This window comes from Ursus americanus, chromosome 16 (assembly GCF_024610735.1).
Source record: "Ursus americanus isolate L20-20 chromosome 16, mUrsAme1.1.p, whole genome shotgun sequence".
NCBI lineage: Eukaryota > Metazoa > Chordata > Mammalia > Carnivora > Ursidae > Ursus > Ursus americanus.
Genome location: NC_142142.1, coordinates 57064519 through 57078519, shown reverse-complemented (window position 1 = coordinate 57078519; position 14001 = coordinate 57064519). Strand labels below are relative to the sequence as shown.

Genomic DNA, 14001 nt, shown 5'->3' with positions numbered 1-14001 from the left:
GGAAGAAGCAGGCACATAGTGGAAGAGCCTGATGTGGGGCTCGATCCCATAACGCCGGGATCACGCCTTGAGCCAAAGGCAGATGCTTAACCGCTGTGCCACCCAGGCGCTCCCAGATATTAATATTCTTGGATCTACTAGTTCCCCTAAGTCCTCAGAAAATAAAACAGAGTTACAGGCACAGATTTAGAACCACAAAGACATTCAGTGCGTTATTACTCAAATAAAAATAGAAATAAACCATACATTCACTAGAATGGTTCGAGAAGTTAGAATATGTATTAGAATATTTAGGCAGAATGTCTAATGGCCTGAGGAAATGCTCTTTTCCATAAAAAGGTTTTATTGTGTGCGTGTATGTATGCACTCACGTGCACACAAGCCTGTTCATCCATAGACCGATGATGGCAAGAACAGAATACAGAGAAAATGACTAGAAGGAAATATGCCAAAGTAGTCACGGTAATTGACTCAGTTTCATGACTTTGAGGTTTTATTTCTCCCTCCTTCTGAGTATTTTCCCTTTCCTAATTTTGCTCAAGGAACTTAGAGTACTTTAAAGAATAGTGGAAAATAAATTGAAAAAGAGAAAACAATATTTATACATGTAAATGACTGGAAAGCTTGACATGGAAAGAAGATGAGCCCAAGAAGAAGGGAAAAAATCACGGGCGTGGCCGGTGTGTCTGAGTTTACTTTTTAAAATACCAGCACGCAGGGCTCTGGAACGCATCAGGATGCAATATACTTTGTAAACCACATTCAACTCCACTTGACCCTGAACAACCATACGGTGCTGTGAACGTAGTTTCACTTATGATTTTCTTCCTAACATTTTCTCTCTAGCTGACTTTAAGAAGATAGTATAGAATATATGTAACATAGAAGACGTGGCTTCCAAGCGGTGCTTAAGTTCGGGGGCGGGGGGAGGGAGTGAGGGGGTCACACCCTAACCCTGCCTTGTCTAAGGGCTGATCAAAGGTCCATAGGTGTTTTCTCCCCCCAGGTAATAAGTCCAACTAAAACCTTCATCCAGATAAAACCTGGTAAATTGAATAGTCCATTATTTTTTCACAGTACAAAAAAGGAAACTTGACCCATATTTTCAGGCTCTCCCATAGAGATTCAGACTCGAGCTTCTTCCAGTGAGGTAACACCAATTTTACAAGCACAAAGCTTGTTATTAGGTGCTGTGCTAGGAATTAGCCATAATGAATCTGTATCTACTTAAGTTAGGATTATTTATCCTAATGGGTGTCCATTTTACCTCAAATTAGCTGTACTAGAAAAAGCAAATTAAGCGAGATGATGTTGACCGTTAGGCCAGCACCCTTCTTTCTCTGATCATGTCGTGGCGTACCGTGTATGAGTAACACTCCCACAAATAAAGTAGCAGGGCTTGTTCACGAGCGCAGCAGCTAACCGGGAAGACCTCAGAAGACCCATCTCTAAACCCCCCAAGCACTCATTCTACAGACGTTTATGGAGTAAGTCCTGTTCTGCTAATGGAAATAGAAACATTTTGAGGGCAGGTACCACGTCTCGTTTAGCAGGGCAACACACAGAAATAATTATGACAAATCCCATCGTTGAAACTGAGCTTTTGAGTTTGTATTGGTTTTCTGTGATTGAGAGATCCATAGTTACCTGTTAAAATTCAGTTGAACGGGGTTGAGAGCTTGCTAGGCTCTGTGCTAAGTGCTTGTCTATGTGACAGCTCCCTGACTTCTAGCCTCCTGACTGCGTCAGAGGCTCAGTAAGGTCTGACTGCCAAATATAGAAAATGCCAGAACCTCAGATTTACCCATGATTTGCTGCTTCGAACACCCACACTTCCTCCAATTCTACTCTGCTGCTTTTCTAAACCAGTGTTCTGGTCTTGATGAAGTCATGTCAGGCACATCATGTCATCTATACGCCAGCTTTAGAGCCAGCGACGCCTAATCCCTCTTCTGTTCCTTCCCCGGGACCCTGTTCATCCCCACCACAGCCCTTGCTTATTACCTAGTCGGCTTGCCCGTCCGGTGACTGACACCTTCTTGAGGAGAGGTCATTCTTAACCCTGGTGGCCAGTGACACTTGACACACCATAGCATAGGTATGCCATACTGGTGGCTGAAAACAGATTTTTTAAAAATTAGCAATTCCAGTTAATAAACACAGAGTAGAAGTTTTTTGTTTTTTTCTTTTTAAATCATGACCCACTGATTCTGGGCCCAAATGTACGATGGTGGGAAGACAGGAGGTGGAAGAGCCAAAGAAGGAAGGAGGGATGGTGGAGAGAGAATTTTTATCAATTATCAAAATAGGAACTCCAGCACCTTTTTAAAACAAAACCACTCCGCAAGTCCGAGTTACAAAGTGCTGAAGAACAGCTGTGCTTACTCTGTCGGGCGGCTTCCCCTGCAGTCGCTTCTCCGCCCCCTTTCGTGCGGCCCCAGCTCTGGGACGATGCTGTGCTCGTTGCCACGTTTCCTGGGAAAGGACATGAAACGTGTTAACAGTCCCTAACAACAGTTCTGACCTCCCTGCCTCCTCCACGAACCTTCCACATCATGAGACACCCCCCTGCCACCCCAGCGACTTCTGCTAGTGCTTCTCAGACTCTCCCCCCATCACCTCCACTAGTCAGAAAACAGAAGGACAAATGGGGGTTGGGGGGGCACACACCTGAGCCCCACAGCTGCTTTGTCAGAATGGCATAATGAAAAACATCACTGAGCACATGGATTTTTATTCTGTTAGAGTTTCAAATTGTTTTTAATTACTTTGGGGGCTACTTTTAAAGCCTTTATTATTGCAATCCTCAAGGAAGAATATTGGGAGTTAAAAATGTGTTCCATCTACAAACTGTAAATCATAATCCCTAATGAAATGATGGCATAAATCCAGTTCCTCTCATAAAAGCTCACATGGTATGCAGGTTGCCCTCTGTGTTATGTATGTACTTACTCCCGAAATTCTGCCCTGATTGTTCTTGCAGATCAAGAAATTCTGCGGAAATTAGAGAAGGAGAAAATCCTGGTGTTCACGCCCTCCCGACGAGTGCAGGGCAGGCGGGTGGTGTGCTACGACGACCGGTTCATCGTGAAGCTGGCCTTTGAGTCGGATGGGATCATCGTGTCCAATGACAACTACCGGGACCTGGCGAACGAGAAACCAGAGTGGAAGAAGTTCATAGATGAGCGATTGTTAATGTACTCCTTTGTCAATGACAAGTAAGTGAAACCGTTCACTGACCAGGTCCTGCTTCCCCGCAGACGGAGCCGGCCGTGGCAGCTGCTGCAGGAGCCCTCGCTCCGCCTGCCAGACCAGACCGAAGGCACTTTTCTTCCCACAGCGGACTTCCCTCTGATCCTCAGCGGGAGTCAGGAAGCTGTGGGGGGGGACAGGCCCCTGCGCTGTAGGACACGAACACGGCAAGTCTGTCAGAACAGAAGGGAATGGTTTTGGAACATATCGACCCCCGAAAACACTGCCTTTCAAAATCTGCCTAGAGCCTTGATCGCTTAAATATGTTTTTTAAAATACATGATGTTTTTAAATGTTATACCAATGGTAAGACTCCAGTCGTTAAGTTGATAAATGGACAGACGACAATAAAAAGGTCTCCTGAGAAATAAGTATATTTATAAATATGGGGGAATCAAAAATGCAAACTAAATCTACAAAGAACTTTTCTTTTACCCACTCAATTCACAAAAATATTTTTTATGCTGTTAGAGATATAGTGAAATGGCCAATACAGTTTGGCGCAGGTCAGCAGAAGCCCTGGAAATACGTATACCCTCTCAGGCCCATCATCTGCTTTCTGGGAATATATAGCCTGAGGGAAAAAGACCAGATATGCTCGTTTCTGTATTCTTTATAATTGCAAGAATTCCAAGGCAGCTAAAGGTACAGAAATCAGTTAAGCAACTCCGCAACTACTGGAATATTCTTCAGCATTATGAGTATGAAGGCTATTGAGGAACATGGAAATTTATTTGTTAGAGAGACAAAGCGCAAAATCATATTTGTGTTTGTGAAATGTGTATGCATACAGAAACGACTAAACTGCAACACATAATTTTATTAAGATCATAGGATTGAGTTGACTCTCCTGTTTTTAATAATGTTGCCATCTTGTTTTAATGAATAGTAAACACTATATTTGCTAAGTGTTCTTAGCCACATTGACACTCCCTTAAGAGTTCGAACAACATTGTTCACATTTCATGGGTAACGTCTTGGCCCATTTCAAGTTCCAACAGTGACATAACAAGTAGCAGAGATTGTCCGTTATAACATCTTCCTGTTATGCTACTCATGCTGTGAACCCGTGTCCAAGAGATTTTTTCCATCTCTCTGCTGAGGCACAAAGAGAATGGGCTGTGGGGTTCGACGTGGAATCTCAGCTGTACCGTGTGGACTTAGATCAAAGTCACTTAATTAGGAAAGTGTATTAATCTGCAAAACTTAATACCTGAAGAGCCCACTGTCAGGAAGAAAGGAGAGGGGGTACCTCGGGCCTGGAACAGGGTTGGGCCAGTGTCCATCTTCCTGTCCACTGCTCCTCGCTCGCCCAGCCCTTTACTACTTGACAAGATCGAGGCTCGGAAACTGTCCTAGAATGGCATTGTGTTGTTTTCTGAAGTCCTTACAAAATCCCAAGACTGACAGGAAGAAAGAATTCGTGAGAACATGAATTAAATAAATTGAATTAAAACCAATACAAGTTTGGCTTGACACACTGTAATTTTGTGTTCATTAAGAAAATTCTGTGTACTGAGATTTTTTTTACTCCATGAATGCTGAATCAAAATACTTGATTAAAAATGTTTTAAAGACCTTAGAGTGAATCAGTCTCTACCTTCTGTCTTCAGAATTAAATTACCGGCCTCCTACTTAGGTGTCATTTTGTATTCTCTCCATGACAGGTTCATGCCCCCTGATGACCCTCTTGGCAGACACGGCCCAAGCCTGGATAATTTTCTGAGGAAGAAACCTATTGTTCCTGAACACAAAAAGCAGCCTTGTCCATACGGTAACTTTCCTTATAACCATTTAATATGTGCCTTTAGAACACAGTATGTTGTTAAACTTTTGTTAATAAAAATAAACATGTTCTATTTTGGATGGTATAGTATGTGGTTCTTTAGATCCTAATTAAAGAAAACATCTTAGCCCGGAAGAAAAAAAAAAAAAGTAATTATTTTTACCTAGTCGGGTTCAATGCAAATGTATTTCCCAAAACATGGTTCCCAAAAGTCCACTAATTCAGGCAGGTGAAAATGCGGCGCTCTGACGCGGAGCTACACCTCAGATGGGCAGGGCTTCGCGCGCTACCGCCGTACTTGTGCTCTTCAGAGCAGAAGGTCCCGATTACGAAGCCAGACTGGAAGAGGATGGGCAGGTAGGAGCTGAGGACACAGGGTATTAACCCAAACCTCTGGAGGTGACTTAATCACCGGGCCAGTGTGTTGTGTGCTCTAGAGAGGACCGCAGGGGGACGACTGAAAGGGAGCAGGTCTCCCGAGTAAGGGACAGAGGAGCGACTTAGTATATCTTCCATTTCTGCTTTGTTTCTTTCACAAGTTAAAACAGTCGTGCGAGACTGAGCTGCCAGGTCTGGTGGTACGCTCCTTCGCCTAATTCATGTTCCTCTTCGTAGGAAAGAAGTGTACCTACGGACACAAGTGCAAATACTACCATCCCGAGAGGGGCAGCCAGCCGCAGCGGTCGGTGGCTGATGAGCTTCGCGCCATGTCTAGAAACACCGCAGCCAAAACCGCCAACGAAGGAGGACTGGTAAAAAGCAACAGTGTTCCCTGCAGTACAAAAGCGGACAGCACTTCCGATGTCAAACGAGGTGCTCCAAAGAGGCAATCGGACCCAAGCATAAGGACCCAAGTCTACCAAGACCTAGAGGAAAAGCTTCCCACCAAAAACAAATTGGAAACCAGGTCTGTACCTTCTTTAGTTAGTATCCCGGCTACTTCTACTGCAAAACCCCAAAGCACTACATCTCTAAGCAATGGCCTTCCATCTGGAGTTCATTTCCCACCTCAGGATCAAAGACCACAGGGACAATATCCTCCCATGATGATGGCAACCAAAAATCACGGAACGCCAATGCCTTATGAACAGTATCCCAAATGTGACTCGCCTGTTGACATCGGATACTATTCCATGTTGAACGCGTATTCAAATCTGAGTATCTCAGGCCCGCGCAGTCCTGAAAGGCGTTTCTCCCTGGACACAGATTACAGGATCAGCTCCGTAGCTTCTGACTGCAGCAGTGAAGGGAGCATGAGCTGTGGGAGCAGTGACTCCTACGTGGGGTACAACGACCGGTCCTATGTCAGTTCTCCCGACCCTCAGCTGGATGAGAATCTCAAGTGTCAACACATGCACCCGCATAGCCGCCTTAACTCCCAGCCCTTCCTGCAGAATTTCCACGACCCCTTAGCTAGAGTGCAAAGTTACAGTCACGAAGAACCAAAGTACCATCACAAGCCTCCTCTTCCACACCTGGCTGTGCACCTGCAGCACCCAGCTGTGGGGGCCCGGTCCAGCTGCCCCGGCGAGTACCCCTCGCCTCCAAGTTCCGGGCACTCGAAGGCGCCCCACCTGGGCCGGTCCCTAGTGGCCACGCGAATAGACAGCATTTCGGACTCCCGGCTGTATGACAGCTCTCCTTCCCGACCGAGAAAGCCTTACTCCCACCAGGAAGGGCTGGGAAGCTGGGATCGGCAGAGTTACGGCATGGACGCGTACGGCTACCGGCAGACTTACTCCTTGCCCGATAACTCCACGCAGCCGTGTTACGAGCAGTTCACCTTCCAGAGCCTACCCGAGCAGCAAGAGCCGACGTGGCGCATACCGTACTGCGGAATGCCACAAGACCCTCCAAGGTACCAAGACAACCGAGAAAAGATCTACGTCAACTTGTGCAACATCTTCCCCCCTGACCTTGTGAGAACGGTCATGAAAAGGAACCCTCACATGACAGACGCCCAGCAGCTGGCCGCGGCCATTCTAGTGGAGAAGTCACAGCTGGGCTACTGAAAGATGATGCATCTTTGTGGTGTTTAGTAGTTTTTTGTTCAGCTCAAATGCTGAGGGAGGTTTGCTACAATAGCACACGTGATCTCCTTCCGGCAAGGAGGTTATATAGTATCCATTTATGTGAACTACTGTATCATGGAACCTGTATGTATAGCCCCACATAGTGGAAGTATCACGGGATTGCTTTACATCCAAACTTTTTTTTAAACATTTCCTTTTTAAAGCTCTCTCCTTGGCTGGAAATTTTTCCAGTTTGATTTATTATTAGATGTCTCTGTGATCTTTGATATTAATCTTTGGTGCATCAGGGGTTTATATGCAGCACTTTTTATCCTTATTTTGTGTTTTATTAACTTGGTGTTTGTCTATCAATTGCAAGCAATTACAATACTTTCAGAATGTCGAACATTTGACTAGACCCTAGCCGACTATTTTTGCAAGCCAAGCTTAATTGGAATCTTTTACAGCTTTTTAAGTTATTTTTATTTGGGGAAGGTGGGCTTCTTTGTGCTATAATCATTATTTATAGAAACAAAGATATACTACAGCACTGACTTTATATTTTAAACAAAATGTAAGTTACCAGTTTATATGGAAATGGGTAACAGTCTATATTAGAATGATTTACAATATGGCACTTTTCATTGTTTTTTTTTTTGTTCGGATTTTGTTTCTGTTAAGTAATTAGTTAATTTAATATGGTTGACTTAAAGGAAAGCAGATGCAATCAATGGAAAAAATTGTTTCCATTTTTTTTTTAAACAAGTAAGGCAAAAGCCGTAACTGTTTCAGTTTAGAGCTTTGTTATCCAGCTTTGACGTGCTTCTTGACGGTAGAAGATGGAATTGAATTCCCAGATTCTCATCAACCCGTATTTTGAATGTGTTTGTCCTTTTTGTTTCGGGGCACAACAATACTGGATAAAAGAACCCTTTCACAGTACTTGCCTGTTTTTAATGAATCTAATTATTCTCAATGCAACTTTTATATTTAATATACTCTTAGCTTTCCTGTTTATCAAGGCTGGCCTGAGGTGTATGCATTGAGGATATGCAAAATCGATGGATACTGCACTATAGGAATGGTGATGGAGGTGTTGCAAGTGGTAACTTAAAATGTTTGTAAGATACTGTATATTTTCCATTTTCCTGAAGGTAGTAGTTTTTTGGGGGGGGGGGCCTGTTATATTATTAAGGCCAGATTCTTGCCACAAATAGTGTAGTTTTAGCTACAGACTAAAGTCTGTTCTAGTATTAGTAAGGGATATTTCTGGTTTCAAAGTCATGGGTTTTGCTAGATGCGAATTCATTTTTGTCCTCAGCAGACAGACCTCGCATTGAGGGGCGGACAGTCGTGTGTGCCTCACATGACCTCGCTGTTGCCTCCAGGCTCTGAATTTCACTTTGTGCGACAGACTTCTCCTGATCTGTTTGTGTCGTCTGCCTCGATGCCCTGGGTGTTCTGACCATTCTCTATGCTATAGTTTGAAGTAAAGCCCTGAAGAGCCAGAAAGTACCTTTTACTGTTGATACAAATTGTATCTTTTTAACTATAAGAACTATTTTGATTTGTAGATCTAGTGAAAACACAAATGTGTAACTATGATTAGACTTTTGGGCAACATTTTATCCCTTATTTAAATACAAAATTTTAAAGTACAATTGAGGTCTAGGATAGGGTAGAAAATAAAAGTAACAATTTAGGTAAATAAAAGTGTCTGTCTTAGTTTTATAGAATATATTAAAATATATTAAATACATTTATTGGCATTTTCTTTCTCCTAAAACTTATCTAGTGAGAACTTAAAAATAAAGGTAAAATGCTGCCTGAAAATAATGTCCAAGCACCTTTGACTAGGATAACATTTTCACTACTTGTGTGACACTGTGTGTTGCATGAAGTAGGATTTGGGTATACAGTAAATGCTTCTAAAAGGCATTGTGCATATTGACATATCCAATAATCTGAACCGTGTTCAGCAAACTTAATTCAGGAAAGTGGTGTTCTACACAATTATTGCTGTTGTTGTTGAGGTGAGTGTGGCCTTCCTCTGTAGCCAGAAACAATGCAGACGGAGCCACACAAACCGTTCTGAGTGATGTCTGGGTACGACCCTGCTCACTTCGTGAATCTCTTCTCCCTGATGTCGTCGGTCACTCTGTGGAACAAGTGTAGTGTAGGAGTAAACAGGTGCCAAATACAGGCCTACAGATGCGGAGTACCTTGTAGTTTAGTCCTGTTCTAAGCCTTTTTTGTTTGTTTGTTTAGTATGAAATCCCTTTTAAAATGTAGGTTTTGCTCCCATTTTCTTCATGTTAGCATTTTCACTATCTGAAGATTCTGCCAAACTGTACTAAATCTATTTCAGTGAGACCTTCGGTGATGTGTGTATCATACTCAGTCTGAGCTGCTCGTGTTGTTAGCTGACCGTTTGTCGTTGCTTCGTGGGGTGTAGACCGTGGAAAGAGAGTGCAGCTTGCCACTACCTGTCCTGAAGTGAATAGCTCTGAACCGCTCACACTGAAACTCTCAGTATCATGACTTGTGAGTGAAGAACTAGCAGTTTTCTTAGGTCAAGAGGACAATTTGTCCCCCTCCCTTTTGTGTTTGTTCGTTTGTTTGTAAGCACCCATGTTGCTTTCGGAGCTTAAGAATGAGATATTTGGCAGACTTTAGATACAGCAAATTCTTAATTCTCTAAAGCAATAAGTAAAAGGATCCATCGTTAAATTAAATCCATAGCTAATCCCAAACCTTCAGTGTAGCTGAAACTTTTACCTTAATCCTATCTTTTACCAGATCTGCTAGTAGGTAACTGGAGAGGGAGGTGTTAGCAGAGAAACTGCCCAGAGTGGTCAACTGATAGAAGAGAAAGACTTCAGATTGGAGTATTCTGCCCCTGAATCATCGACAGTTGACTGTACTTTACCCAGTAATTAGCCAGTTCACTGTCTCTGTCTCAGTACAGAGGGAGTAGCATCCAGCTGGCCAAATCCTGGCCCTCACGGTTTCCTCCCTGCACGTGATACGTCCGTTTTCTGTCCATTTATGATCTCTGTATCCTGATAGAGTTTGTCATTGACCTCAACATTTGAAAGAAATGCACACCAGTATCAAATGTGTGATACTGGTAGAAACTTGAACTTTGTGCTTTTATGAAATTTCCTTTATGAGAATATGTAATACAACTAAAAAAGAGCATTTTTATATGTATATATACATACATGCCTACATACTTGTCATGAAGTATTAAAAACGGGAGAGGGTGTTATGCTTTCAGTGGCTGACCTTCCCTCCATTGAACTATGTCTGAGTTGTGGAGGACCAAGCCTGGAGTCTGGACGACCAACGATAAGATTTTAGAACCACTTGAATGGAAAGCAACTCTTCAATGGTTTTATTCCTGGTATTTTTAAAGAGTTATTTTGATAATTTTAATAGAATGTGTAATTTTAAAACACACAAAAAACTTAAAGTAGTATTGATTATACAGATAATTATTTAACGTGTCTTTTACGGATGTATCTATGTATATGGACAGTAATATATTTATAAAACAAACATACTTTGATTACGTTGTAGCTATTAGTTTGATAGGTTAGATATGGCTCTGGGTGTGTGTGTGTGTGTGTGTGTGTGTGTGTGTGTGTGTGTGTGTGTGTGTTTTGAAAACTCTCGAGCTGTTTTTCCCCGATTTAATGGCACTGACCCTAAGGTATATTTGTTTTCCTTCTCATTTTTCTATCCGACTGACTTACTCAAGATGAGCTTCCTAGGTATACACCCACAAATAAAATGAAGTGTAAAATCCATGAACTACACACGCGCGTTAGCATAAAAGAAAGCAGAGTTAATGAAAGTAGAGAAGCAAGCCTGATTTCAGATTGGCCTGGGAAACTCCCTAGCGCAGGGACTGACCAACATTTTCGGTAAAGGATCAGGCAGTAACTAGCCCAGGGTTTGAGAATCATCTGGTCTCTCTAAACTGCTCACCTCTGCACGTACAGCACAAACGCAGCCGCAGACAAGATTGTCAATGAGCAGTGTGGCTGTGCGGCCATCAAACTACTTACCGAAACAGGCAGGGGGCCGGTTGGGCTGGTGGGCGGGAGTTCGCACATCCCTGTGCCAGCGGGAGAAAACCAGGATTATTAAGCCGCAAGTCCTGATACATGTTAATACAAGAAATAAGAACGTATAAAGACAATGTTGTGATTGAAGGCCTTCAAAAGAGGATTGCGAGACGGTCCTGTTAAAGCATCTTAATTTCCTTGTTTATTCTGTCCTATCCATTACTTATTAGAGATACTGCTTACTGTTTAACTGCGCACACAAAAAAAGCATTCTGTCAACAGATGTTTTAATAAGTATCGAAATTTTTTCATGAACTTTGTATTTCTATTGATAAATGGGAATACCTTACCTACATTTATTTTTTAAGGGCCTCTCGGACCAAAAATTCTGTTGTGTTTTGAAAATTAGCATGTAATTAGCACAAAATATTTTAATGACTGCATTTGTCAGTTACATCTTTCTGCTGGTTTTTTGACTTCTAAGAAAATGACAGATGTGCCCTTCTTTAAAAATGGTTTTAAAGAAGATAAATATATTGTAATTTCACATACTATAGATTTATTCTGTAAGATTAAAAATTGTGACTAGTGTAATTGTAGGTATAATGTGCATTTGCTGTATTGTGACTCTTTTAAGAAACCAAGCATATCCCTGCTTTCTCTGTCCAGACCTTTAGTATAGATCTCTTTAGACACCTTGGTGAATGATATTCTTAACATGATCATGTGTGATTTTAAATTCATTGAAACTACACACTGTGTTCATTCACAGTGCTTTATAAATTGTGCTGTTATAACATTATTTCCATAAGAACATTAAATAGTTCTGAACATTACCATCCACTTCAGTTATACTTTCTTTTAAAATTGGAATACAACTCTAGATTTTTAACAGTGCTTACGGTTTAAAATGGTCACTTTTTTCTTTTTCTTCTTTAATGCCATCTGTTAACTTGCTCTTTGCTTTGTCACGATAACACCGTTATGTGTTAGATGTAGCTTTTTCCCTGTGGTCCCTAGTCTTATGATTTAAAAACAATTTAAGGTTTTGACCATTTGGCAGTTAAAATTTTTTTGAAAAGTCTGTGCATCTTTTAATTTAGTTTGATAAAATTTGTAAAACTTCACTTTTAAACCATGTACCAAATCTGCCAATTGTCTGCCTAAGATATTTCGGATGCATAACAGAGCTTTTGATCCCTCTCTCTCACTTAAAGCAGCTTATGTCTCAAGGGAAAAAAATTGAAAAGCAATGGCTTATTTTTATACAGTGTGTAGGTTTTAGATTTTCTCTGGTTTTTTTGAAATCATATGTTTCCTACCTAATACAAAATACCCACAAACACGCAAACCTCCTCAGAGACATAAACCCAGCGCTGCTAGTGAACCAGATGACTGATCTCATCGTTTCCTGTTAGGTTGTCTCCCCCTCCCCCCTCCCAGACCATAGTCCTATGCTGATGGAATTTCCAATTTGGTCTCTCAAACTTTTCTTATAGGAAAATAAGGTAAAGAATGTTTAGAACCATCTGACAAACTGATGTGATTCTGTTTATCCCTCTGTTCTCTGTGTTTCTATAATGGAATTTTTACAACTCAAAAAATCAGTATTTTAGACTTACTGGAAATCCATATCAGAACAGTGATGTGAATCTGCCACTGAGAAAAAAATTAAAAATTTCATTTTTTTAATGGTGGTTTGTTTTTGTGTCATGATGAAATTGATCTCCTGCAGGAGCACAGATGCTAAATAATCGAGAGCACCTTTCTGTAGTCCCGTGGTTTGCCTGTATCCTGTGGTGAAGAACATATGATGTGCACATGTTCATTACCAACGTGGTACAGCCGTCGTTAACTCATACGAACACTGGAATTAAAGGCCAAAGACAACTAGTCTAATAATTTCCCACCAGTGATTAACCTAAGCTACTTAGGGCTTTCTGCTTCATCTCGTGACCTGACGAGGTCTCAGTTGTGTGGATCTCGTTTGCTGCACCCTTCCTGGCCTGAGTCAAGCTTAGAATCTCACCAATGCCTACTCGAAGTGGGTTCACTTCCCTTATTTTATACCCACTAGGAATTGAAAATATTCTCTTTCGTATGTAGTCACAAATCCAAAATGCTCCCAAGATGTTCATGATCTAACATATTCATGTTCTATGTCCGTGTCTAAGAAACTTATTTCCAGATCAGAGAGGGGTTTTTTTTTATCCATTGTTTTTCAGTTTTTCATTTTGCTTCTTGGTTTTTTGTTTTTGTTTTCCTAAAATCACCATTTGTCAGGTGCGCCCCCCCCCCCAAGCTCTTTACCTGGGATCTGGATTGAGGTGAGTTCACTCATCTCCGTCAGCAGAGTCGACTGGGATGTTCAGCTGTAGCCGGCAGAGAACGAGCGCATTCCCAGTCCCTGTGCGGTGGGAGAGGCGGGACTGAGAATCCAGGGAGGCGTCCGAGGAGGCTACCCCGAGGGCTAGTGCTCCTAGTTCGTTCCTCCCCCACCTCGTTCCTGCGTCTACAGAGAAAGGATTCATACATCCTGAGGAGTCAAGTACTGCTGGGGAAAGGGAGAGTTGAAACAGCAACTCGAATGCTGAGTTCATTCACAGCAAAATACCACTAGGTCTCTCGTTAATGGAACACACGTACTTACCAGCATTTGTGCCTCAGCCTCAGGTGCTGTTTCAAAGATTTATTTTTAGAGAAAGAGCGAGCAATCAGGGGGAGAGGCAGAGGGTGAGGGAGAAAGAACCTTAAGCAGACTCCACACCGAGCACGGAGCCCGAAGAGGGGCTCAATCCCACGACCCTGAGATCATGACCTGAGCCGGAATCAAGAGTCGGGACGCTTAACCGACTGAGCCACCCAGAAACCCCTTGGC

General features: G+C 42.2%; 1 protein-coding gene across 6 annotated transcripts in view; it reads left to right on the top strand.

Moving 5' to 3' along the window:
• ZC3H12C (zinc finger CCCH-type containing 12C) overlaps positions 1–12815 on the top strand; it is a 131829-nt gene extending 119014 nt beyond the window's left edge. For all 6 annotated transcript variants that reach the window (XM_087868461.1, XM_045797731.2, XM_045797732.2 and 3 more), the window contains 3 exons: positions 2984–3218; positions 4920–5026; positions 5654–12815. In XM_087868461.1, coding sequence (XP_087724587.1) covers positions 2984–3218; positions 4920–5026; positions 5654–7050 — 1739 coding nt within the window. In that variant the 3' untranslated portion in view covers positions 7051–12815. The remainder of the gene's footprint in view (positions 1–2983; positions 3219–4919; positions 5027–5653) is intronic.
• The last annotated feature ends 1186 nt before the right edge of the window (positions 12816–14001 follow it).